The sequence below is a fragment of the Heterodontus francisci genome, chromosome 46 (assembly GCF_036365525.1).
Source record: "Heterodontus francisci isolate sHetFra1 chromosome 46, sHetFra1.hap1, whole genome shotgun sequence".
Taxonomy (NCBI): Eukaryota; Metazoa; Chordata; class Chondrichthyes; order Heterodontiformes; family Heterodontidae; genus Heterodontus; species Heterodontus francisci.
This window is the reverse complement of record NC_090416.1, coordinates 21,734,444-21,761,626: the sequence shown is the minus strand read 5'-3', so window position 1 is coordinate 21,761,626 and position 27,183 is coordinate 21,734,444. Positions and strand designations below refer to the sequence as shown.

The 27,183-nt window shown below is 44.3% G+C and overlaps 1 protein-coding gene across 5 annotated transcripts in view; it reads left to right on the top strand.

The window, feature by feature from the left end:
• LOC137356948 (mothers against decapentaplegic homolog 4-like) overlaps nucleotides 1-27,183 on the top strand; it is a 178,922-nt gene that overhangs the window by 44,762 nt on the left and 106,977 nt on the right. For 2 of the 5 annotated variants that reach the window (XR_010971115.1, XM_068022829.1), the window contains exons 1-2: nucleotides 15,389-15,408; nucleotides 18,196-18,446. Coding sequence is in view for 4 of the 5 variants with exons in the window: in XM_068022829.1 (XP_067878930.1) it covers nucleotides 18,210-18,446 (237 nt within the window). In the remaining variant the exon portion in view is untranslated. Of the gene's footprint in view, nucleotides 1-14,264; nucleotides 14,354-15,388; nucleotides 15,409-18,195; nucleotides 18,447-27,183 lie in introns of those variants that run through there. The other 3 variants (XM_068022831.1, XM_068022833.1, XM_068022832.1) reach the window with 2 other exon arrangements.

The window sequence follows — 27,183 nt, the reverse complement described above, 5'->3', positions numbered from 1 at the left end:
ATCCCATTTTCCAGCACTTAGCCCGTGGCCTTGTATGCTATGGTGTTTCAAGTGCTCATCTAAATACTTCTTAAATGTTGTGAAGGTTTCTGCCTCCACCACCTCTTCAGGCAGTGTGTTCCAGATTCCAATCACCCTCTGGGTGAAAAAAATTTCCTCAAATCCCCTCTAAACCTCCTGCCCCTTACCTTAAATCTATGCCCCCTGGTTATTGACCCCTACGCTAAGGGAAAAGGTTTCTTCCCATCTAGCACTGAATGTTGCGTGCATTCAGATAGGGTGCCTTTAACTTTGTCTTTTTAGCATTATTCTGCATTCTGATCCTAGTTGAAGGATATGATTTCATTAGAAGCAGTTCAGAGAAGGTTCACTCTACTCATTCCGGGGATGAAGGGCTTATTTGAAATAAAGTTGAGCAGGCTGGGCCTATACCCATTGGAGTTTAGAAGAATGAGAGGTGATTTTATTGAAACATGTAAGATCCCAAGGGGACTTGATAGAGTGGATACTGGGAGGATGTTTCCTCTTGTGGGGGAGACTAGAACTCGGGGACACAGTTTAAGGATGAGGTCTCCCTTTTAAGACGGAGATGAGGAACAATCTTTTCTCTGAGGGTCGTTAGTCTATGGAATTCTGTTCCCCAGAAAGCAGTGGAACTGGGTCATTGAGTTTATTCAAGGCAGAGTTAGATAGATTTTTGATCGGCAAGGGTTATGGGGGGCAGGCAGGAAAGTGGAGCTGAGACCACATCCATGATCTTATCGAATGGCGGAGCAGGCTCGATTGGCCGAATTGCCTACTCCTGCGTCCTAGGTTCCTAAGCGTTCCCTTGTGTCTTTACTCATCCAAGGAGTCTCACTGGTATTTAGTTTGTTTTTTCCTTATAGCAGAATATGTTTTTCCTGCAATCTGTTGAACACCATTTTAAATGTTTCCCATTGTTCTACATCTTTGCTAATATTGTTGCCCATTTTATTTTCCCAAGTTCTATTCTCAACCCCTCAATCAGCTTTTCTCCAATCTGTTAACCTGGTTTTCGTCATACTACGGTTCTTCTTTATTATCATCTTAAAGCGTCTTATATTATTGTCACTATTGCCTAGATGTTGCCTTTACTTCTCTTATCTGCTCTGGTTCATTCCCATTACTAGATCCAGTAGCGAATCTTCCCTTGGTTGGCTTTTTACATACTGGGTTATGTTTACATCCTGTGTGCATTGTAGGAGCTCCATTTCCTGTATCCCCTTTTACCTACCTCTTCTGTCCAATTAATATTGGGGCAGTTGAAATCCCCCATGATTATTTTAGGGTCTTTTTTACTCCGTTGCTTAATTTGTCTGCATATTTGTTTATTTGTTTAGAGATACAGCACTGAAACAGGCCCTTCGGCCCACCGAGTCTGTGCCGACCATCAACCACCCATTTATACTAATCCTGCACTGATCCCATATCCCTACCACATCCCCACCTGTCCCTATGTTTCCCTACCACCTACCTATACTGGGGGCAATTTATAATGGCCGATTAACCTATCAACCAGCAAGTCTTTGGCATGTGGGAGGAAACCGGAGCACCCGGAGGAAACCCACGCAAACACAGGGAGAACTTGCAAGCTCCACACAGGCAGTACCCAGAATTGAACCCGGGTCCCTGGAGCTGTGAGGCTGCGGTGCTAACCACTGTGCCGCCCCATTTCTTCACCTTCCACTATTAGGTGTTCTGGAGGTTACACCTATTCATGTGATTGATCCTTTGTTATCTTTTATCTCTGGATTCTATTTTTGTCTTGCTGATAGCTGCGTCCCTTTATTCTACTGCCATTATCTTGTTCCTGATCAGTACAGCTATTGTACCTCCCTTCCCTTTTTCCCTTTTTATCTTTTCCAAATCTGTTATACGCTGCAATGTTTAATTTCTAGTCCTGATTTTTCTGTAGTTTTGTTTCAGTAATCCCTACTATGTCTGGTTCCTCCCAATGCATGATTGCCTCCAGCTCCCCTGTTTTACGGTACACTGTGTGTGTTGCTGTGCAGACATTTTAACTCATTTCTAATAGGATTTCCTCTCACTTTATATTTAACTTTTTTTTTGCCTCCTGTTCTTAACTCTATTTATTCCCTTGCCATCAAAGACCTTACTTTATTCTTTACTATGCTTTCCTTCCCTGTTTTGTTTACATTAAGGTTACTTATGTTTCTTGTAGATTGTCCACCCCTTTTTACTAGTATAAATGTCTGCAGCAGGCTCTGTCAAATGCTTTTTGCTATTGTGTACCTTTCCCTGTTAGACTTTGGGAATTACAATAACTCTTTCATTTTAACCTAAGCCGCACCATTGCTTCAAACTCAATTTCCAGGTTTTGCTCACTGTTGATACATGAGATGTAACAACTCAAAGGCGATTATGGTGCTGAGGGAGAGTGGGCCTCTTTGTTGTAATCGAGGTCACATCCACACATAGCCAGCTTTAATTTATTTTTTAATTCATGGGATGTGGGTGTTTCTGGCAAGGTCAACATTTGTTGACCACTGCTAATTGACAACTAAGTGGCTTGCTAGGCCATTTCAGAGGGTGGTTTAGAGTCAGCCACATTGCTGTGGGTCTGGAGTCACATGTAGGACAGCAGATTTCCATTCTTGAAGGACACTGGTAAACCAGATGGCTTTTTACAACATTCGATAGTTTCATGGCACCATTACTGAGATTAGCTTTCAATTCCAGATTTTTATTAATTAATTGAATTTATTAATTAATTGAATTTAAATTTCACCAGTTGTTGTGGTGGGATTCGAACCAGTGTCCTAAGGCATTAGCCTGGGCTAATGTCAGTGACATTACCGCTACAGCACCATCTCGCCCTGTAATGGTAAATGCTCAGTGCTGTAAAATAGTTCAGAAATATTGCACAAAATATTTTGTGCATTTCACCAAATTGAATAAAATCTACTCATTCCTGAAATGTTGTTTTTCTTCAAAAAGGAGAAATATTAAATAAATGAATCAAACTAGATTCCGGTCTAGACAGATTGCATCTGTGGATTTTAAATGAATCTAGGGAATAGAGAGCAGGGGCAAAGGCTAGGTATATTATACTTACTGCAGTACCCCTGTCTACTCTCTGTTATTCTCAAACAAATCAATGAGGTTGGTCGAGCTTAACTTTCCCTTTTGAAATCTATGTTGACTATTCATTATTATATTTTTGGGGTCTCTAGATGTTTTTTTATTTTCTCCTTTCGTGGGGATTCTGTCATTTTTTACTGCTACTGATTTTAAGCTGACTGTTCTATCTCTCTTCTTAAATATAGGCATAACGTTAGCTATCTGTTAGTCCTCTGGCATAATAGTGCCTGTGCTATCCCATTAGCCCAACTATGACTTGAAGAATTCACCTTGGACTAGATTATTAAAAGTATATTGAGGCACTGGAGAGGGTGCAAAAGAGATATCCAACAATGATACCAGAACTGCGAGGTTATAACTAAATGGAAAGGATGAACAGATTGGGTCTCCTGTCTTGAAAAGAGAAGACTGTGGGGTGGCCGAAAAGAGCCCTTTAAAATTATGAAACCTTTTGATATAGTAGACACAGAGTTTGTTTCTACTTGTGGGGAAGGGCAAAACTAGAGGCTGTCAAGATAGTTGCCAAGAAATCAAACAGAGAATTCAAAAGAAACTTCTTTAAGCAGAGAGCGATGCGAATGTGGAACTTGCTACCACAGCCAGTCGTTAATGTGAACAATATCGATACGTTTACAGGGAAGCTAGATAAGCAAATGGAGGATAGAGGTGTAAATTGGATGAGGAAGGCTGGGAGGAGGCTCAAGTGAGGCTTAAACGTTGGCATGGGCTAGTTGGGCCAAATGGCTTGTGTTGTATATTGTATGTAATCCAATTTCATAGAATTGCAGCAAATATTCTTACTGCCCAGGATGTGGCTGCCACTTATTGGTGATAGCTTGTAAGAAATGTACTGCCATTGTTAATCACTGACACCAACTTACTTCACTAAATAATAGGGTGCGTGTGCATTTCCATTTGTTTTCCTTTTTCCAAGATATCAGAGTACATTTAGTGGTTTATATCCCATCCCTGTGGAAAACACTTCCACAACAAACAATAATAGTCCATTCTGTGGGAAGCTATCCAAGAGTCGCATATTAGAACTCTGAAATGTGTACTGATGGTCCGTCATGTCCCACTCAGCCTCCTGGCATCTCTGCTATTGTATATATCCCTGCAGTTCGAGGTGATTGGGTACAAGCGCGGGACCTGTTGCTTCCCATACTTCCAAAAGGAATGTTGATCAATAGTGCAACGGTCAGTCAGATATCATAATCAGACTGACTGTAGATGCTGTCGATAAGGCTGTCTGACCTTTTATTGTCTTGTGCCACATAGTTATGTACCATAGAATCTCACAGGTGACATCAAAGTTGAAATTTATTTTCCCATTAATTGGAATGTATTGTAAGTTGCTGTTAACATTTCAATCTAATGTAGGATTTATCCATCTATGACAATTGATCCATATCCTCCTTTGGTACACCTACATTCTCAAGTTTGTCACCTTTTTGTAAAAAAAAAATCAATGCAAAATACTTATTAATTATCCCCACCCTACCATCAGCCTCTATACTTATACTCCCTCCTTCATACCTGCTTCCTTGCCCAGAGTTCTGTTTTTGGGAGCCTTTCAGTGTTAGTTGCTTTGGATATGTTGAGTTCCATTACTACATTTGATCTCCATTAAAGGTGTGCAATGTGTACTTGAGTTCATTCACTAAACTGCAATCCTACACCACTAATAATGCCCTCTACTGCACACATCATAATGTACTGTGGTGTTAGCTGGGAGAATTTCAGTGCTGGCTGCTGTCGTAAAGGTGGAAATGGAAAACTAACCAGTTCTTGGATATTTTCGTAAGCTCAGGCTGGTGAGCGTCTATATGCAGCATTTGCTGGTGAGTTCCTCTGTGTCTAAGTCTTACCTGGCAGGAGAGAGACCTTGATGGTCCCCTCATGGTCAATGTGAGTTGTGATTTTTGAGTTTTGGTTTATTTTTGGGGGGGTGGGGGTGCGGTGGTGGGTACAGCGCTGGCTCCATATCTTCACCCTGTTGGTGTTGGAGTTCTCCTGCGGTTGTTGTTTACATGCTGGTTTGGACCTTGGTGCTTTTTCGGGGAAGACTTTAAACAAATGGATACAACCAACACCAGAGCTCCAGGCCTGGGGGTGCGTAACACCGTTAGGATGGCAGTAAAAAACAGCGAAGGAGGTATGCCAATGGACTGGACCACCTTCATTAAGTGAATCCTTTTGGATTTGAAGCTGCAGACATCTTCTGCCTGCAGGACATCCCCAGCAGCAGCTACTTCGATGTGACGTGCAAGAACGTGCGGAAGGGATGAAATTCCTGAAGATCTTCAAGGAGAGAGGAAACCAGGCATCGCTGTTGATCCTCACAGCAGAGCCACTGTTTACGCTGTCGTCGCAACAGAACTGGATGGTGACCGTCCATCTCTACAACCCCCATTTTCCTGTTATGGAATGCGCTCACTTTCCTTGCCAGAACTATAGAGGCCGGGAGCAGCACCCAAGTCAAGGACACGTTTGGGATTTGGACCAGCAAACAGCAGATCAAGGTGACCTTGAAGGTGGATGCAAACGGAGCCATCCTCCACCCTCCATCCAGCTTTGCGATCGGGGGAAGTTGGCTACTTGGTCTACGTGGGGCAGCCCAGAGTTTGTCACACTTGTGTCAAATCTGGTCATGTGGCATCTGCAAGCAGGAGCGCCACCAGACAAAGGACCGCAAGCAGAGCAAGTGCTGCCATCTGTGTGGTGGGGTAGGCCACCTCTACAAGACCTGCCCAGAACACTGCCTCAGTTAAACACCAGTGGTGAGAATCGAAGAGGGAATGCCTAATGTGGCTGCTGCTGTGAAGGAGACCAACAACCCTCCCCCCCCACCAAGTCCCCAAGTGGGGAACACTAGTCTGAGAAGGAGAAGAAGGAAGAGAATGCTACAGAAAGCTGCCAAACACCAGCCCTGTGCCCTGAGCCCCCTCCTTAACAGACAGAATCAATGCAAGAGGAGCCAGCAGAGGGAAACTGGATGAGCAGCAGGTGGTTAACAGGAAAAACACAAAGAAGGCCCGAAAAAGGGAACAGGCCACCACCCACCCAGTGGTAAGAGGAGGCTCATGTCTGAAACAGACGACAGCGGCTGCTTGTCTGATAAGGAAGGGTAAGAAGGATGACACCGGCAAAAGAAGTGACTGAACACAAAGGAGCTGGAGGAGAAGGTTCCCCAGCTCTGAAGCACAAAGAACTGAACGGTCCAGCGCACCCCAACCCCAAGGCACCAAGTGCAGCGAGACGCCCAGTGCATCCCAGCTCTGGGAAGCCGAGAGTAGTGAAGCGCGTAGCCACCGCAGCTCCTGAAAGCTGGGAACTGGGATGTTCTCTGAGGAACAGAGAGGAAAGTCAGCACCAACGGAGGGCAGTCCAAATCTCGCTGCTTACTAGCACCCCCCCCCCCCCCCCTCCGATGTCACCCCAGCAGAATAAACCTCCCGTGGGTGACCAGGATGGTTTTCTCAGCCCAACAACAGTTTGTGAACACGTATGGGTATGCAGGAGCATACCCAAGGGCTGGGACTAGCACGGACACCTGGAGTGGTAAGCAACATAGCGTTTTAACAGGTCTAAAGATTGCCTCTGTTAATGTCCACTATGCAATTGTGTTTCGACCTTGGGTTACCTTGCCAAGGTTAAAGCCAACCTACTGTTTCTGCAGGAGTGTGGAATACCATACCTCAGCACCTACAGGCAATGGTGGCCCCACAGGCCGTTGATCTGATTGGGGGAAAGTATTACCGTTCCTCTGGTCTTGGTAATCTGCCATCTCTGAAGTTAAGAAGGCAGTGGGTTGTAGCCCCTTCTTTGCAAATTTACAAAAAAGCTCCGTTCTGGTTAATCAACCTGTACGCCACAGTTCAAAATAGTGAGCGGCTGACCGTCCTCCAGCAGCTCCCACTGCTGCTGGTGATGTCCAGGCTGGTCATCCTGGGTGGTGACTTCAATTGCATCATCGATGCAACTGGATGATCCAGCAGGGCCAATAGCCAAATGAATACCATGTCCAGATTTCTGATGGAAATAGTAAAAGACGCTAAGTTGCACAACGTCTTCAGCCCTGCAGACGGAGTGCTGTGTAGATGCAGTTGGTCGAGGCCGGACAGGTCTCTCCATTCCAGGATCGACTTTCTGTTTGTGTTTCGAACGTTCACACAGTCAGATCCGCTGACAGCAAGCCATCGTTGTTCTGTGACTACTGCCTCCTACTGACTGTCTCTTACAGGAAGACCAGAGAGTTGGCAGGAGAATATGGAAGCTGAATGTAAAACTGCTGACTCCAGAAAACATTGAGGAACTCAAAAGGGATTACAAAGGTTAGAGACCTGTGAAACCCCTTTTTGAGTCCCTGACACACTGGCGTGAAGTGATCAAGGTGAACATTAAGAGGTTCCTCATCCTCAAAGGTGTTCAGAAGGCGGGATAGAGGGACATGTCCTGACTGCAGAAAAGCATGCAGAATCTGCTCCTGCTGCAGTTGATGAAGGTCAAGGAGGATGGCGAAGAGGTGAAGCCAGCAGGCCATGCTCTTTGCTGTGGAGGCCCCCAAGATCATATTCCAGTCCAGAGTCTGCTCTGTGGAGCAGGATAAGATGTGCTCACGCTTCTTCTTCCAAAAGGTTCACAGAGATCAGCAGCCTGAAGGAAGAAGATGGCGTACTAAGGATCAGCAAATCCTTTTATGCCAGGCTGTACAATGTGAAGCCCACAGACAGTACGGCCTCCCAGTCCTTCCTGTCCTCTATCACAGAGGTCTTAGTACGCGGGAGACTCTGGACAAACCACTAACTCGGGACGATCTGACAAATGCCATCAGGTCCTTCAAAATGAGTAAAACTCCCGGAAGTGACGGCTTTCTGGTTGAGTTGTATTCGACTCTGTGTGACTGGACCTGCTGGAAGTGTACAAGAGTATGCTTCTGCCTGGCAGCATGTCAGAATCCGTGAGGAGAGGCATCATCGCCCTCATCCATAAGGGGGAAAGAGGGAGGAAATCAGAAATTGGTGGTCCATTTCACTGCTTCAGATGGGCTACAAAATTCTGTCCAAGGTCATCGCCAGTTGGGTCAAGTCTGCTCTGGAGTTGGTGATTCACCCTGATCAGACTTGCATTATACCCGGCAGGAAAATCTCTGATAGCTTCTCACTGTTCAAGGATACAGTCGCCCATGTATGGGATAGGGGTGGACAACTGCCTTTTCGGCTTGGACCAGGAGAAGGCTTTTGACAGGATGGCGTACAGCTACATGATAGATATGCTGTCCAAAATGGGGTTTGGGGAAGGAATCTGCAATTGGATCCAACTGCTCTGCACAAACATCAGTAGCACAATTTCAATCAATGGATGGGACTCAAAGTTTTCAGATTTAAATCTGGAGTCCGACAAGGGTGTCCTCTGTCCCGTCTTGTTCATTTGCTGTATCAAACCTTTTGCGGAGCCCATAAGAGGGATGACAGTCCCAGACAGCTGAGGCACTCTGGTCAAAGCCTCCTTGTATGTGAACGATGTTGCTATCTTCTGCTCGGATCCGCTGTCAGTTCACAGACCTGAGCATCAGTTCGAACTGGCCTCTGAAGTTGAAGTAAATCACGGCTAGAGCGAAGCTTTGTTCTTTGGGAACTGGGCTGACTGATCATTTGCCCTTTCACAGTCAGGTTCAGAGGGGCTGGGGTGTGGGCCAACAACTGGAAGGAGCGTATACTCGTGGTGAAACAGAAACTTGGCATGTGGGAGCGGTGCTTCCTCTCCATTGTGAGTAAGAACCTGGTCATCAGGTGTGAAGCGCTTTTGGTGTTGCTGTATGTGGTGCTTGCCTCGTTCCTGCGCCTTGGCGGTCACCCGAGCCACCTTCCGCTTCATGTGGAGGTCAAAAATGGATAGTGTCCTCATGGACACTATGTTCAAACCAATCGATAAAGGGAGGAAAAATGTACCCACGGCCCCCCTCGTCCTGATTGCCACCTTTGTGTGCAGCTGCATCAAACTGTGCATAGATCCTCTGTATGAAAACACCAAGTGTCGAGGTTCTATCTGTCCCGGTGTTAGGAAGGATGAGTCTGGCCACGTTGCCGCGGAATGCTCCGTGCAGTTGGAACGTGCCATACCCCCTGTCCCTCTTGGAAAAGTTTGTACAGGAAAAAAAGCCTATGACTACAAGTCCATCAGGCAGTTATTCACAAATAACATCCTCGAGGCCCTCAGGGAAAAGAAGGTGGTGATCCTGTTAGATTGTTCCCCAAGCAGACCATCAAACTAATTTAGCGAATGCCTCATCGCCATAGCTTTCAAACAACTGCCTGACTTGTGGTGAGAAGGGCCCTCTTCATCAGATCTTTCCTGCATGCCCTGAGTGTCTCAGCCTCCACATGCTGCCCTCTAGGTGGCTGCAGCAGGGAGGGGGCTGTTGTTCACCTCCTTCTGGAATGTACCTTTGCAAAGCTAGCCAGGAAAGAAGTGCAGTGGTTTCTGTCCAGGTTTATCCCGAGCAACTCCGTAACGCAGGACTCGGTGGCCTACGAGCTGTTCCCAGGGACGCATACAGTGATAAACATCAATTGTTCCTGGACGACCATCAATTTGGTGAAAGACGCACTTTGGTCTTCCCAAAACTCGCTGGTCTTGCAGTGCAAAGAGCTACCGACGACCGAATGTTGCAGACTGACGCATTACGAGATCCAGGACTATGTGCTGAGGGGTGCATGAAAGCTTGGGGCAGCCACCACCATGGGTCAATGGGGAAAGGCCTCTGTGTAAGACCCTGTCGCCATTGCATACCATGTAAAACCCCTCAGGCTGGATGCATTGGAGAATGTTCTGACCTATAATACAAATGTACATTGTAAATATTACCTGAAATGTCAAGGGTGTTGAGGCAACTCATGTACTCTATTGAAAGAAACTGATCTGTATTGCACTTTATGTAATGGCCAATTTGATTGGTGTAATGTATTTTTACAAATTTTATGGAAAAAAGTATATTTTTGGAATAAAAATTCTGGAAGTTCTCAACTCCAATTAAAAAGAGTTTATTCAATTTTCGGCACATTTGTAGATCAGATACTCTGGACAATTAAAATTTGAATCGTATGCATGTGTCCTGCTACATAACTAGCCACAGTTAAGTTCTCAAGTATTGCCTTTCTTAAGGTACTGATAAGTACAGAAGAAAAGTTGAGACTTGAATTGGGACCTACTAGCAGCTTGTGCTATTGAGTTTGAGAATCGAAGCCTTCCTAATTTAGTCACAAGTGTGTTGAAAACTCTTTTTACGGAGAGAGGCTACATAGAATTAGATCAAGTCTACAGCTTAAACAGGCCATTTGACCCAACATGCCGATATTTGTGCTGCCACCCTAATGTTAGAAGCATATCCTTCTATTCTTTTCTCTGTCATGTGCTTATCTAGCTTCTCTTTGTCTCAACCATTCCATGTGGTAGCAAATTGTCACATTCTCGCCATTTGAAGTTTTGCTGACTGAGTAGAAAGGAATTGGTCCAAATTTTGCTGGAGCAGGGCATCTTGTGGCATACGGCATTCGTTAAACTTTACACTACCATTCAGCTCAAGTATTTTGCCCTGTAAATTACTTGAAGTGTGAGCTTTTAAACGGTGCGGTGAGAGCAGCAGGGCATCGGGATCCTTAGTGAAACAATCCGTAACCAATGAGATTTAAGGATTGAGAAAGATAGATTAGATTCAGAGAGATGCAGAAATGCAACCTTGTGGGCCTGAGGTTTATTAACATTGCATGAACAATTATCGTGTCATTAATGCACTGTTAAGTACCAGCCCTAATTTGTTGCAGTGAGTTTGTGTCTATCCAGCAAGTTCTTAAAAGAAAAAAATGGGGAGGTGGAGGGAAAGCTGCTGTTTGTGTGAAGCAAGCAGTGGAGTGATGTAAATTGGCCAAGTTATGACGATTTGCAACTCGCAGCATGTCTCTTCTATGCCTGAATTTGCTGACCAGCGTGCGTAATAATAACTTTGTGCGCCGTGGACACGCCATTATTTCCTAACAGGATTTGAACCAATTTAATAACTGGCTCAGCCACAAAAATTTAAGTTATCGCTAGGATTTCAATAGTGTCACAGTGGTCTGCAGTAAAGGTCTGCAAAGGAAACCCAACCAAGCCCGAATGCCGGACCCGGAAGTGCAACCTGAAACCAACACATGCCATCAGGGTCGGGTAGCAGGCCTTTACATCAGTGCATGGGTAAAGGCCTGCAACCCGACCTGACCCAATGGAGTGTCGGGTTCAGGTCGAGTTGCACTTCTGGGTCTGGCATTCGGGCTCGATTGTGTTTCCTTTGCAGACCTTTACCTCACATATAAGGCTATCCAACAGGGCATTGAAGTGCTTTAGTCTGTAGTTCTATACTTCAGCACTTGTTACTTCTGAGGAGAATATGATGAACTGCACAATACTACAGTGAAGTGCTTGAGCGCATAATGTAGGTTGTTAGGACCAGGTGAGAAAAGTGTCTAGGGGTCCCTCTCAGCCTTCACCTGCTGTTACCGTAACAGGGTTTAATTTTTAAAATGGTGTTTTAGCTCCCCCTTGGTGAATCCTTGTTCACTGCTTTCCAATTATAAGGCAAAGAAACCAGCACAAACAGATTTTCTTAGATTTAAAGAAGAAAGGTTGAAATTTATTAAACTTGAATTTAAACTCTAATTCGGTTGACGCCTAAGGATACACGACATGCCCACGCTAGCATGCATATGCTATGCACACATGCAAATAGAGACAGAAAAGAGCAGAAGAAAAATAAAGTGGATTGCATCACCCCAGCAGGCCCTGGAATGTACTTCCCCACCCCCTCATTGTCTGGTGATCAACATCCATTGTGGGTTGAATGTGTCAGGGAATGGTCATTTGTCAACACAGGCATCGTCTGTTAGTATGCAAATGTTTTTTCCAGCCATGGCTAATCTGTTCAAGTCATTTCCTCGCTCCAGCAACAGTTAAAAATCAATGTTCATATGACAAAACCAATGTGCCTCATTCTTGGCAGGTGGGGGCCTGCATGAAAAGGCTAACGCTTCTATGCGGGAGTGAGGGAATGCATTATCAAAGGTGCAGCACCTCAAATGAGACACAAAACCATGTACAGTCTACCTTTTCCAGTGGTTTAGGTGGGCTGTAAACATTCTATGGAGTTGACCCAGTTCCTCCTTCAGCCAGCACCACCAAAAACACTTCAACTTATTGCTGTTTGTGGAATGTCAGTGCTTGCAAAACAGCTGCCACATTTGTCTATATTACAAAAGTCGCTGCACTACAAAGTAACTCATTGTGCCTGAAGCACATTGACTTGTGTCTGAGAGACTGATAAAGGCAAGTTCACTTCTTCGGTTTTCTACTGTATTGATGATGCTGGTTCCTGTCTCTGGTTTCACATTGTTTTCTGCTGGGAAGATCTGTTTTGGTTGGGTCCTCCTGGAGCTCTGCCTTGGCAAAGTCAGCAAGCTTCTTTGGTATTAGTTCCAGCTAGGCAAGAGCCACATGTCCAGAACACCAGTGGGACATATAAAAGCAGCTTCAGTGAACCATACTGGATGGTTTGTTCTGGGAGTCCGTGGTTTTCTCCTTGATTACGAATGCATCTTGGGTTGCTTTTGGGTAGTTTGTATGCTGTGAGTAATGAGATCTAACAGTTCTTTGAAGTGAAATGGCAGCTGACAACTTCATAAATGGCCAATATTTTCGCTAAAACATCTTTTGTTAATCTTACCTTTTTTCCTTTCCATTTTGTTTTTAGCGATCATGTATTAAAGATTGCCACTTTATTATTTTGTCCTCTTTAGTCTTGTACATTGAATTACTCCTGAGCGAGTGGCCTATCCTGTAAGGACCCCCTCTCAACGTATACATGCTTGAGTAACACATTATATTTTACCTCCTCAGTCCTCTGAGGCCACACCTCATTTCGAATGTCAAGTAAATGGAAACGGAGGCCCTGCTCCTTTCACCCCTGTCTGTTCTCTTCACTATCTTCTTCGTTGTCACTGTCATAAAATCACAGAATGGTTACAGCACAGAAAGTGACATTTGGCCCATCGAGTATGCGCTGGCTCTCGAAGAGCAGTTCAGCTAGTCCCATTCTCCCTGCCCTTCCCTGTAACTGTGCAAATCTTTTTATCTTCAAGTGCTTATCCAGTTCCCTTTTGAAAGTTAATTGAATCTGCTTCCATCACCCTTTCAGGTAGTGCATTCCAGCTCCTAACTCGCTTTTTTTTTTAATATAGTTTTCTCATGTCGCCTCTGCTTCTTGGTCCCTTTGCCATAGGGAACAGTTTCTCATATCGACTGTCTAGATCCCTCATGATTTTGAACATAGTGCCGTGGTGTCTGAAGTTGTGATTTTAATGTATTTTACTTTTGGTCTATTTGTGCTGCTCTCTTTCCAGTTTTTCCCTCACACCACTTCTTAAAGGCATTAATCTCTAGCTGGAATATGGTTTCCAAAGCATGTAGCGGAAGTGATCATAAAGTTGAGTATGTTGCCAAACTGCAACACAACTGACTTCCCAGCATGATTCAGTAAGTTAGAGCTGATGTACACAGTGCCATCATTCTGAAAATAATATCATAACTACCCACCCAACTTCTCATCCTGCCCCACTGCCACCCCATGCCAATTGATACTGTAACTGGTTCCCCCTTGTGCTATCCCGGTTCTTTCAAAATGGCCATCATTCCTTAAAAAAAAAAGCTTGTACTTGCATAAGAATGTGAAGAGGAGCAGGAGTAGGCCATTCAACCCTTAAGCCTGCTCCCTCATTCAGTAGTATGTCTGATCTTCTACATCACTGCCACCTTCCTGTATTACCTCCATATTGTTTAATTCCATTAGTATCCAAACCTTTGTTGATCTCTGCCTTGGATGTATTCAACAACTCAGCATCCATAGCTGCCTGGGTAGAGAATTGCAAAGATTCACAACCTTTTAAGTGAAGAAATTTCTCCTTATCTCAGTCCTAAATGACCCCTTATTCTGAGACTGACCCCTAGTTTTAGACTCTTCAGCCAAGGGAAACATCTTCCTAGTATCTGTGCTGTCAAGCCCTTTACGAGTTTTATGTTTCAATAAGATCACCTCTCAATTTTTTAAATTGTAGGGAATATAGGCCTAGTCTACTCGATCTCTGAAGACAATCCCCTCATCCCAGGAATGGGTCTAGTAAATATTTGTTGCACTCCCTCCAAGGCAAGTATATCCTTACTTGGGTCAGGAGACACAAACTGTATATAGGACTCCAGGTGTGGCCTCACCAAGGCCCTATATAATTGTGGTTAAGACTTTTTACCCTTATAATCCAATTCCTTTGTAATAAAGGCTAACATACCATTTGTTTATCTAATTGTTTGCTGCACCTAAATCTTAACACTCTGATTTGTGTGCAAGGGCACCCAGGTCCCTCTAAATTTAAATGTTTCTCAATGTCTCACCATTTTAAAAAATGTTCTGCTTTTCTATTTTCCTGCTAAAGTGGATAACTGCACATTTCCCCACATTATGTTCCACCTGCCACATTCTTCCCTACTTGCTTTATCTGCCTATATCCCTTTACAACCTATTTTTGTCCTCCTGACGGCAAACTTTCCTACCCAACTTTCTATTGTCAGCAAATTTGGACACGTTCTACTCGACCCCCTCATTCAAGTCAGTGGTATAAATTGTAAATAGCTGAGGCTCAAGCATTGATCCCTGCAGTACCCCACGAGTTACAGCTTGCCAATGCAAAAAAATTAACCTGTTCATTCCTGTCTCTTTGCTTTCCGTTAACCAATCCTCAATCCATGCTATTATTACCCCCAATCCCATAAACCCCTAATTTTGTATAATACGCTCTGTGTGGCATCTTGAAAGCTTTTTGAAAATCCAATTACACTCTCACTACTGATTTCCCCCGATCCACCCTGTTTGTTCATACCGCAAAAAAACTATTGAATTTGGCAAACACTATTTTCCCTTTCATAAGTTATGTTGACCTTCTGTAATCATGGTATATTCTAAGTGCCCTGTTACCTAATAATAGATTTGAACATTTCCTCTACCACTGATGTCAGGCTTACTGCTTTGTAGTTCTCTGTTTGTTTTCTCTTTCCCTCCTTTCATGGATGGCAGGTTTACATTTGTTATCTTCCATTCCACAGGAACTGTTTGAGAATCTAGGGAATTCTGGAAGATCAAAACCAGTGCATCCACTATCTCCAGCTGCCTCTTTTAAAACCCAAGGATGCAGGCCATCCAGAGGATTTGTAAACTTTTAGTCCCATTAATTTCTCCAGTACCATTTCTTTACTCATGCAAATTTGTTTTAAGTTCTTCAGTCTTTCTATTCCTGGAACATTTTGTGTCCTTTACTGTGCAGACAAGTGCAAAGTATTTGTTTAATACCTCTTTCATTTTCTTATTCCCCATTATAATTTCTCTTGAATCTACCTCTGAGGAACTCATATTAACTTTCACTAATCTGTTCCTTTTTACATACCTGCAGAAGCTTCTACAAACTGTCTCTAGCTGTTTTACTCCAACATCCTACTTTCTGTTTCTTTATTAATTTCTTTGTCATGTTTTGCTGCACTTTAAAATCCTCCCAATCATCAGGCTTACTATTTTTGGCAACTTTATAAACCTCTTCCTTTTAATGCTATTTTTTAACTTCTCTTGTTGGCCACCTTTGAATTACTTTTCCCTTGGGGTTTTTATTCAGATTTAAGTCCCTAGTTTTGGTTTTAACTAAATCACTCTCAAACTTAATATAAAGCTCTATAATGTTACGATCACTCTTTTCTAGAGGCTCCTTTACTACAAGGTTATTAAATAACCCCTTTTCACTGCAGAATACAAGATCTAAAATGGCCTGTTCCCTTAGTTCCTCAACATACTGATAGAGTCATAGAGTGTTACAGCACTGAAACAGGCCCTTCGGCCCACCGAGTCTGTGCCGGCCAACAACCACCTGTGTGCAGTTCTGATTGCCGCACTACAGGAAAGATGTGAGTAAGCTAGAAAGGGTGCAGAAAAGATTCACAAGGATTTTGCCTGGTTTGGAGGGCTTGAGTTATAAAGAGAGATTGGATAGGCTGGGTCTGTTTTCCCTGGAGCGAAGGAGGCTGAGAGGGAACATGATAAAAGTATATAAAATTGAGAGGCATAGATAGGGTAGATAGCCAGAGTCTGTTTCCCATGGTAGGCGTGACTAAAACTAGAGGGCATAGATTTAAGGTGAGAGGGAGGAGGTTTAAAGGGGATCAAAGGGGTAAATTCTTCACACAAAGAATAATGGGTATCTGGAATGAGCTGCCTGAGGAGGTGGTGGAGGCAGGAACAGTAGCGACATTTAAGAGGCATCTGGAAAGGTACTTGAATGAGCAAGGCATAGAGGGATATGGAATTAATGCAGGCAGGTGGGATTAGTATAGATAGGCATTATAGTCGGCATGGATGCGGTGGGCCGAAGGGCCTGTTGCTATGCTGTACGACTCTATGGCACCCATTTATACTAATCCTACATTAATCCCGTATTCCCTACCACATCCCCACCATTTTCCTACCACCTACCTACACCATGGGCAATTTACAATGGCCAATTTACCTATCAACCTTGCAAGTCTTTGGCTGTGGGAGGAAACCGGAGCACCCAGCGGAAGCCCACGCGGTCACAGGGAGAGCTTGCAAACTCCGCACAGGCAGTACCCAGAACTGGACCTGGGTCGCTGGAGCTGTGAGGCTGCGGTGCTAGCCACTGTGCCGCTCCAATCTAGAAAACTATCTTTTATACATTCCATGAAGTCTTCGGTACCTGCCACGAACTCTGTACCCTAGTCACTGATTCCATTTCTGGCCCTGGCAATTGCCGATTGCAATGTTGGAGCCTTATCTGACCCTGAGCTGAGCTTCCTGTCCCATATCCCTTCATTACCAAGTTCACCTACGTCCACCTCCGTAACTACCTATCTTCACCTCTGCCTCAGCCCATCTGCCACTGAAATCCTCATCCATGCTCTTGTTGCTCCAAACTCGACTATTCCAATGGACTGGCTGGCTGGCCAACTTCCACCCTCAATAAGGGCGGCACAGTGGCGCAGTGGTTAGCACTGCAGCCTCACAGCTCCAGCGACCCGGGTTCAATTCTGGGTACGGTCTGTGCAGAGTTTGCAAGTTCCCCCTGTGACTGCGTGGGTTTTCGCCAGGTGCTCCGGTTTCCTCCCACAGCCAAAGAGTTGCAGGTTGATGGGGCAATTTATAATGGCCAATTTACCTGAGTATAGGTAGCTGGTAGGGGAATTGAGGGAAGGTGGGGATGGGGTAGGAATATGGGATTAATGTAGGATTAGTATAAAAGGGTTGCTGATGGTCGGCACAGACTCGGGCCGAAGGGCCTGTTTCAGTGCTGTATCTCTAAATAACTAAATAAACTTGATCTCATGCAAAACTCTGCAACCCATATGCTAATTCGCATCTGGTTCATCATTACCCCAGTACTCACTGGCCTACATTGGTTCCTGGTGTGGCAGTGTCTTATTTTTTTAAATTCTCATTGCTGTGTTCAAATACTCCATGCCCACTTTCCTCTCTGTTTCTGTAATCTCCTCAGCTTTACAACCCTCCGAGATATCTGCGCTGCTTCAATTCTGGCCACTTGTGCTTCTCCAACTTCCTTTGCCCTAACATTGGTGGCTGTGTTTTCAGCTGCCTGGGCCTAAGCCCTGGAAACCCCTCTATAAACCTCTCTGTCTTCTCCTTTTCAAGAGGCTCGTTGAAACCTACTTCTTTGCTCAAGCTTTTGGACACATGCCCTACTGTCTCTTTTTTTTGGTTCAGTATGATTTTGTTTTTGTCTGGTTTACACTGCTGTGAAGTACCATTTTTCTATGTTAAAGGTGCTGTATAAATGTTGTTTGAAATTGCAACCTCTTGATTCGAGTCAAGAATACAACCAACTGAGCCAAGCTGATGCATATCAGACTAGTTTGACTAATGGGTGTGACTGTTTTTTTACAACCTTGTCTAAGCAACCTTCATTTTCTGGCTTGCTACAGGGGCAAGCTGCAATATGTCTTTGAATCCTCCCACCAGCAATGATGCGTGCCTGAGCATTGTGCACAGCCTGATGTGCCATCGGCAAGGTGGGGAAAATGAGACCTTTGCTAAACGTGCCATTGAGAGTTTAGTGAAGAAGCTCAAAGAAAAGAAAGATGAGTTGGACTCGCTGATTACTGCCATTACAACCAATGGAGCACATCCCAGCAAATGCGTAACAATCCAGCGGACCTTAGATGGGCGACTACAAGTAAGTACAAATCTGAACTGTAGATTTTATATCTATGTTGTTCACTTAAAATACCTCTGTGCTTCACAAAATACTGTACAGCGGGGCACAAAGAAATCTGGATAAGCAATAGTGATAGGAGTTTCTGCAGCCAGGGATGTGAATCCAGGATGGTATGTTGCCTCCCTGGTGCCATGGTCAAGGATGTCACTGAACAGCTGCAGAGCACTCGGAGGCGGGGGGGGAGGGTGAACAGCCAGCAGTCGTGGTGCATATCGATACCACTGCCATAGGTGGAAAGAGCGATGTGGTCCTGCAGTCAGAATTTACGGAATTAGGTAGGAAATTAGCAAGCAGGACCTCAAAAGTAGTAATCTTCAGATTACTCCCGGTACCGCGCGCAGGTGAGTATAGAAATAGTTAAATAAAGCAGATGAATGTTTGGCTGGAAAGATAGTACAGGAGGGAGGGCTTTAGATTCCTGGGACATTGCGACCAGCTCTGGGGTAGATGGGACCTGTATAGGTCGGATGGGTTGCACCTAAACCGAGCCAGGACCAATTTCCTTGCGAGGCAATTTCCTAGTGATAGTGGGAGGGTTTAAACTAACTTGGCAGGAATGTGGAAACCAGGAGGGAATACTAGAGAGGAAAACTAAGGTGTACACAATATTGGGAGAGAGAGATAGTACGAGAGTAGGAAATAGTAAGTTAATAGATGGGTTCAGAGTAAGGGGGAAAGTAATAAGGTCTAAATTAGGTTTATTGTGCATGTATGTGAATGTGGTAAATAAGATTTGTGAGTTGCCGGTGCAGATAGCCATATGGAAATATGTTGTAGCTATAATGGAGATCTGGCTCAAAGAAGGGCAGGACTGGATACTAAATATTCCTGGATACAAGGTGTTCAAGAAAGATAGGAAAGGTGGAGGGGTGGCAGTATTGATTAAAGAGAACATTGCAGTGCTGGAAAGTGAGGATGTCCCAGAAGGGTCCGATTGCGGTTCTGGGAGGGAAGGGATGAGAGCAGAAGTGCGGGAAATAGGTCAGTAGGTCCGACATGGTCGAGGGCCCTGTCAACCACGGGCGTGAGGTTTGGGGGGGGTGGTGGTGGGGAGAGTCATCAGTTGAGGAAAAAGGAAGACATATCAAATGCTGTTACGGAAAGTCGTATCATCAGAACAGATATGACGGAAACTGGAATGGGATGGAGTCCTCAGAGGAGGCAGGGTGTGAGGAAGTGTAGTCGAGGTAGCTGTGGGAGCCCATGGGTTTATAATGAATATTAGATGAATGAATAATGATTAATGAATATCAGATGAATGCGTGGCTGAAGAGTTGGTGCAGGAGGGAGGGTTTTAGATTCCTGGACCACTGGGACCGTTTCTGGCGAAGGTGGGACCTGTACAAGCGGGGGACGGTCTACATCTGAACCAGAGGGGGGACTAACATCCTTGCTGGCGGCTTTGCTAGTGCTGTTGGGAGGAGTTTAAACTAATTTGGCAGGGGGAGGGGACGCAGATTCCTAGCAGAATAGGGACCACAGCTAAACACAGGAAAACAAACAAGTCAGAGGGAATACAGCGGAAGTAAGTTTCAAGGAAGTAAGCAGGATGGAAGGCCTCTACTTTAATGCCAGGAGTATTGCAGGTAAAGCGGATGAGTTAAGGGCAATGATTGACATGTGGAATTGTGATATAATAGCCATCACGGAGACATGGTTGAGGGAGGGGCAGGATTGGCAGCTCAATATCCCGGGATATTGAATCTTCAGGCGAGACAGAGGAGGGGGTAAAAGAGGAGGGGGCATTGCAATATTAGTTAAGGAGTCAGTTACTGCAGTAAGGAGAGATGATATCTTGGAGGGGGCATCAAATGAAGCTTTATGGGTAGCGTTTAGGAATAAAAAAGAGACAGCCACATTGCTAGGTGTTTATTATAGACCCCCAGGTAGTCAGCGGGAAATTGAGGAGCAAATATGTGCGCAATTTGCAGAGGTGTGTAAAAATAATAGGGTAATTATATTAGGTGATTTCAACTTTCCCAACATTAATTGGGATAGTCATCGTGTTGAGGGCTTAGATGGAGCGGAGTTCTTAAAATGTATACAGGAGAACTTTTTAGCTCAATATGTAGAGGATCCAACAAAGGAGGGTGCAGTGCTGGACCTAATTCTGGGGAATGAAGCCGGACAGGTGGTTGATGTGTTGGTGGGGGTACATTTTGGTGATAGCGACCACAATATGGTACAATCTAAGCTTGTTATGGAGAAAGAAATAGCCAAGTTGCAAAAAAACGTTTTGGATTGGGGGAGAGCGAATTTCAGTAAAATAAGGCAGAATCTGGCCAAGGTAGAGTTACTTGTCAGCAAATCTACAGAAGAGCGGTGGGGGCATTCAAAAAGGAAATGGGGAGGGTACAGGCCCAACATGTTCCCTCTGGGGTAATAGGTGGGAGCAACAAGCCCAGAGAACCATGGATGACCAGAAACATTCAGGGTACGATGAGAAGGAAAAGAGAGGCTTTTAGCAAATACAAGGAGAGCAAATCAACGGAAGCATTAGTGGAGTACAGAAAGTGTAGGATGGAGCTTAAGAAAGCAATTAGGAGAGCAAAGAGGGGATATGAGAAAGCTGTGGCTGGTAAAAGTAGGGAAAATCCCAAGATATTCTATAAGTATATCAATGGGAAGAGGATATCCACGGAAAAAGTAGGACCCATTGGGGACCAAGGGGGAAATCTGTGGGTGGAGCCAGAGGACATTGGTAGGGTGTTGAACGAATACTTCACGTCTGTCTTCACCCAAGAGAATGAGGATGTAGATATGGAACTCAGCGAGAGAGACTGAGGTTCTTGAGCAAATTGTCATAGGGAGTGACAAGGTATTGGAGGTTTTGGCAGGCTTAAAAGTGGACAAATCTCCAGGTCTGGACGATTTGTGTCCCGGGAGGCGAGGGTGGAGATTGCAGGGGCTCTGACCCTAATTTTTAATTCCTCTCTGGCCACGGGGGAGGTGCCAGAGGACTGGAGAACAGCTAATGTGGTCCCACTATTTAAGAAAGGTTGTAGAGGTAAGCCAGGGAACTACAGACCAGTGAGTCTCACGTCAGTGGTAGGGAAACTATTGGAGAAAATTCTGAAGGAGAGAATCTATCTCCACTTGGAGAGGCAAAATTTGATTAGGAATAGTCAGCATGGCTTTGTCAGAGGGAGGTCATGCCTAACAAATTGGATTGAATTTTTTGAGCATGTGACCAGGTGTGTAGATGAGGGTAGTGCAGTTGATGTAGTTTACATGGATTTCAGCAAAGCCTTTGACAAGGTCCCACATGGGAGACTTATCAAGAAAGCAAATGCACATGGGATACAGGGTAACTTGATGAGGTGGATTCAAAATTAGCTTAGCTGTAGGAGACAGAAAGTGATGACAGACGGCTGTTTTAGCGACTGGAAGCCAGTGTCCAGTGGTGTACCACAGGGATCTGTGCTGGGTCCCCTATTGTTTGTCATTTATATAAACGACATAGATGACTATGTGGGGGGTAGGATCAGTAAGTTCGCGGATGACACAAAGATTGGCCGAGTGGTTAACAGTGAGGTGGAGTGTCTTAGGTTACAGGAAGATATAGACGGGATGGTCAAATGGGCAGAAAAGTGGCAGATGGAATTTAACGCTGAAAAATGTGAGGTGATACACTTTGGAAGGAGTAACGTGACATGGAAGTATTCAATGAATGGCCTGACACTGTGAAGTTCCGAGGAACAAAGGGACCTTGGCGTGTTTGTCCATAGATATCTGAAGGCAGAAGGGCAGGTTAATAGGGTGGTGAAAAAGGCATATGGGACACTTGCTTTTATCAATCGAGGCATAGATTACAAAAGCAGGGAGGTCATGTTGGAGTTGTATAGAACTTTGGTAAGGCCACAGCTGGAGTACTGTGTGCAATTCTGGTCGCCACATTATCGGAAGGACGTGATTTCACTGGAGGGGGTGCAGAGGCGATTCACCAGAATGTTGCCTGGGTTGGAACATTTAAGCCAGGAAGAGAAGTTGGAAAGGCTTGGGTTGTTTTTGCTGGAGCAGAGAAGACTGAGGGGTGACCTGATCGAGGTGTACAAGATTGAGGTGCATGGACAGGGTGGATAGGGAGCAGCTGTTCCCCTTCGTTGAAGGGTCAGTTACGAGGGGACACAAGTTTAAGGTGAGGAGATTTGAGGAAGAACATTTTTACCCAGAGGGTGGTGACGGTCTGGAATGCACTGCCTGGGAGGGTGGTAGAGGCAGGTTGCCTCACATCCTTTAATAGTCACTTGGGCAAATGCAGGTTAATTAGGGATAGCCAGCACAGATTTGTGAAGGGCAGATTGTGTTTAACGAACTTGCTGGAGGTTTTTGATGAGGTAACAGAGAAGGTTGATGAAGCGAATGCTGTTGATGTGTATATGGACTTTCAAAAGGCACTTGATAAAGTGCCACAGAACAGACCTGTGAGCCAAGTTATCGCTCATGGAATAAAAGGGACAAGAGCAACATGGGTATGAAATTGGCTGAGTGACAGGAAATAGACAGTAGTGCTTAATGGATGTTTTTCAGATTGGAGGAAGGTTTGTAGTGTTAGGACCCTTGCTCTTCATGATATATATGGAAGACCTGGACATTGGTGTACAGGGCACAATTTCAAAATTTGCAGATGATATGAAACTTGGAAACATTGTGAACTGTGAGAAGGATACTATAGAACTTCAAAAGGTCATAGACAGGTTGGTGGAATGGGCAGACAAGTGGCAGTGAAATTTAATGCAGAGAAGTGTGTGGTGATTCATTTTGGTAGGCAGATCACAGAGATGATATAAAATAAAGGGTACAATTTTAAAGGGGCTGCAGGAGCAGAGGGATCTGGGTGTATGTGTACATAAATCATTGAAGGTGGCAGGACAGGTTGAGAGAGCAGTTAATAGAGCATACAGCACCCTTGCCTTTATTAATAGGGGTGTAGTGTACAGAAGCAAGGAAACATAGAAAATAGGAACAGGAGTAGGCCATTCGGCCCTTCGAGCCTCTCCAACATTCATTATGATCATGGCTGATCATCCAACTCAGTAACCTGTTCCTGCTTTCTCCCCATTCCCTTTGATCCCTTTAGACCCAAGAGCTATATCTAACTCCTTGAAAACATACAATGTTTTGGCCTCAACTGCTTTCTGTGGTCGCGAATTCCACAGGCTCACCACTCTCTGGGTGAAGAAATTTCTCCTCATCTCAGTCCTGAAAGGTTTACCCTGTATCCTTAGACTATGAACCCTGGTTCCGGATTCCCCCACCATCGGGAACATCCTTCCTGCATCTACCCTGTAAAGTCCTGTTAAAATTTTCTAGGTTTCTATGAAATCCTCCCTCATTCTTCTGAACTCCAGCTAATATAATCCTAACCGACTCAATCTCTCCTCATACGTCAGTGCCACCATCCCAGGAATCAGTCTGGTAAACCTTCGCTGCACTCCCCCTATAGCAAGAACATCCTTCCTCAGATAAGGAGACCAAAACTGCACACTGTATTCCAGGTGTGGCCTCGCCAAGGCCTTCTATAATTGCAGCAAGACATCCCTGCTCCTGTACTCTAATCCTCTCGCTATGAAGGCCAACTTGCCATTTGCCTTTTTTACCACATGTTGCACCTGCATGCTTACCTTCAGCGACTGGTGCAGGAGAACACCCAGGTCTCGCTGCATATTCCCCTCTCTCAGTTTATAGCCGTTCAGATAATAATCTGCCTTCCTGTTTTTGCTACCAAAGTGGATAACCTCACATTTATCCACATTATACTGCATCTGCCATGCATTAGCCCACTCACTCAACTTGTCCAAATCACCCTGAAGCCTCAATGCATCCTCCTCACAACTCACCCTCCCACCCAGTTTTGTGTCATCTGCAAATTTGGAGATATTACATTTAGTTCCCTCATCTAAATCATTAATATATGTTGTGAATAGCTGGGGTCCGAGCACCGATCCCTGCGGTCCCCCACTAGTCACTGCCTGCCGTTCGGGAAAAGACCCTTTTATCCCTACTCCTTGTTTCCTGTCTACCAAGCAATTTTCTATCCATCGCAATACATTACCCCCAATCCCATGCGCTTTAATTTTACACACTAATCTCTTATCTGGGACTTTGTCGAAAGCCTTCTGAAAGTCCAAATAAACCACATCCACTGGCTCCCCCTCATCAACTCTACTAGTTACATCCTCAAAGAATTCTCGTAGATTTGTCAAGCATGATTTCCCTTTCGTAAATCCATGCTGACTCTGCCCGATTCTACCACTGTTCTCCAAGTGCTCTGCTATAAAATCTTTGATAATGGACTCTAGAATTTTCCCCACTACTGACATCAGGCTGACTGGTCTGTAATTCCCTGTTTTCTCTCTACCTCCCTTTTTAAATAGTGGGGTTGCATTAGCTACCCTCCAATCTGTCGGAACTGTTCCAGAGTCTATAGAATCTTGGAAGATGACCACCAATGCATCCACTGTTTCTAGGGCCACTTCCTTAAGTACTCTGGGATGCATACCATCAGGCCCTGGGGATTTATTGGCCTTCAATCCCATCAATTTCCCCAACACCATTTCTCTACAAAAACTGATTTCCTTCAGTTCCTCTCTCTCACTAAACCTTGTGTTCCTCAACATTTCTGGTATGATATTTGTGTCCTCCTTTGTGAAGACAGAACCAAAGTATTATTTTAGTTGGTCAGCCATTTCTTTGTTCCCCATTATAAATTCCCCTGTTTCTGACATTTGGCTTCACCAATCTTTTTCTCTTCACATACCTATAGAAACTTTTACAGCCAGTTTTTCTGTTCCCCGCAAGCTTACTCTCGTACTCTATTTTCCCCTTCTTAATCAATCCCTTGGTCCTCCTTTGCTGAATTCTAAACTGCTCCCAATCCTCAGGTCTGTTGTTTTTTCTGGCCTCTTCCTTGGTCTAATGCTTTCTCTAATTTCCCTTGTAAGCCATGGTTTGGCTACTTTCCCATTTTACTTTTGTGCCAGACAGGGATAAACAATTGTTGCAGTTCATCCATGCGCTCTTTAAATGTTTGCCATTGCCTATCCACCAGCATCCCTTTAAGTAGCTTTAAGAAGTTATGTTAAATTTGTGTAGCGCACTAGTTCAGCCTCAACTGGAGTATTGAGTCCAGTTCTGGACACTATAGAAAAGATGTGAAGGCATTCGAGAGAATGCAGGAACAATTCACAAGAATGATCCCAGGAATGAAGAACTTCAGCTGTGTGGATAGATTGGAGAAGTTGGGACTGTTTTCCTTGGAGAAGAAAAGCTTGTGAGGTGACTTGACAGAGGTGGTCAAAATCATGAAGGGTCTGGACAGAGTAAATAGGGGAAAAGTGTTCCCAATGGGGGAAGGATCGAGAACAAGAGGGCACAGACTTAAGGTAATTGGCAAAAGAAGCAATGGTGACATGTAAAAAAAATTTTCACGCAGTGAATGTTTAGGATTTGGAATGTACTACCTGAGTGTGTGGTGGAGGCAGGTTCAATCAAGGCAGTCAAAAAGGAATTGGATTGTTATCTGAAAAGGAAGAATGTTCAGGGCTACAGGGAGAAGGCAGGGATGTGGCGCTCAGTAAATTACTTTTTTGGAGAGCCAGCACAGATATGATGGGCTGAATAGCCTTCTGTGCTGTAACGATTCTCTGAATCTGTGGTTGATCACTTTCATGTTATTTCAAAATACCTTAACTTTTTTTTTAAACTTCAGATATTTTCTTCCTTTAGTGCAAGATTTGTTTTTGTCACAGCACAAAAGTCCAAATTTCAGTAAAGCAAAATACTGTGGATGCTGGGAATCTGAAATAAAAACTCAAAATGCTGGAAATAGTCAACAGGCCAGGCAGCATCTGTGGAGAGAGAAACAGTTAACATTTCAGCTCAGTAACTTTTCACCAGAAGAGATCAAGTTCTGATGAAAGATTATAGACGAAAACATTAACTCTGTTTCGCGCTCCACAGATGCTGCCTGACCTGCTGAGTATTTCCAGCATTTTCATTTTCCAAATGTTATTAATTGGATATAATGCTTATGAATTTTATAGAATATATAAACATATAAAGCTTAAAGAATGGTAATCTGGCCTCTGACCACCTATAACCCCAAATGAATCAAATCCATTAATATCCCAATAATCCTGATTGCACTGTCACAATAGTAATCTGATTTTGTATTGGAGATGGCTACCTCGTACTAGTTGCAGATCATCAAAGGCTTGAGAATAAGTAGCTTGCCGCCTCCTTATTCCTTGGAGTTGCAGAAAAAAGTTGCTTTACTATGATTTAAATTAGAACAATCAGTTTGTATGTCTTTACATTTATTCCAGCTATGTTTGATCACCGGTGAACTTTACGCATGGGCCAGCAGTCTAAACCTTCAACAACCGCTCCTTCAGTTGTTAGGGGGAGGTGGTGGTGTAGTGGTAATGTCGCTGAACTAGTAATCCAGAGGCTCAGGCTAATTGTCTCAGGACACAGGTTTAAATCCCACCAAGGCAGTCGGTGGAATTTAAATCTAATTAATAAATTCAATTAATAAAAATCTGGAATTGAAAGCTAGTCTCAGAAATGGTGTCATGAAACTATTATCGATTTGTCATAAAAGCCCATCTGATTCATTAATGTCCTTTAGGAAAGAAATGCTTGGGTTTATTTAGTTAAAAAGCTTTATGTTCAGTCTTATTGTTGAATGTGT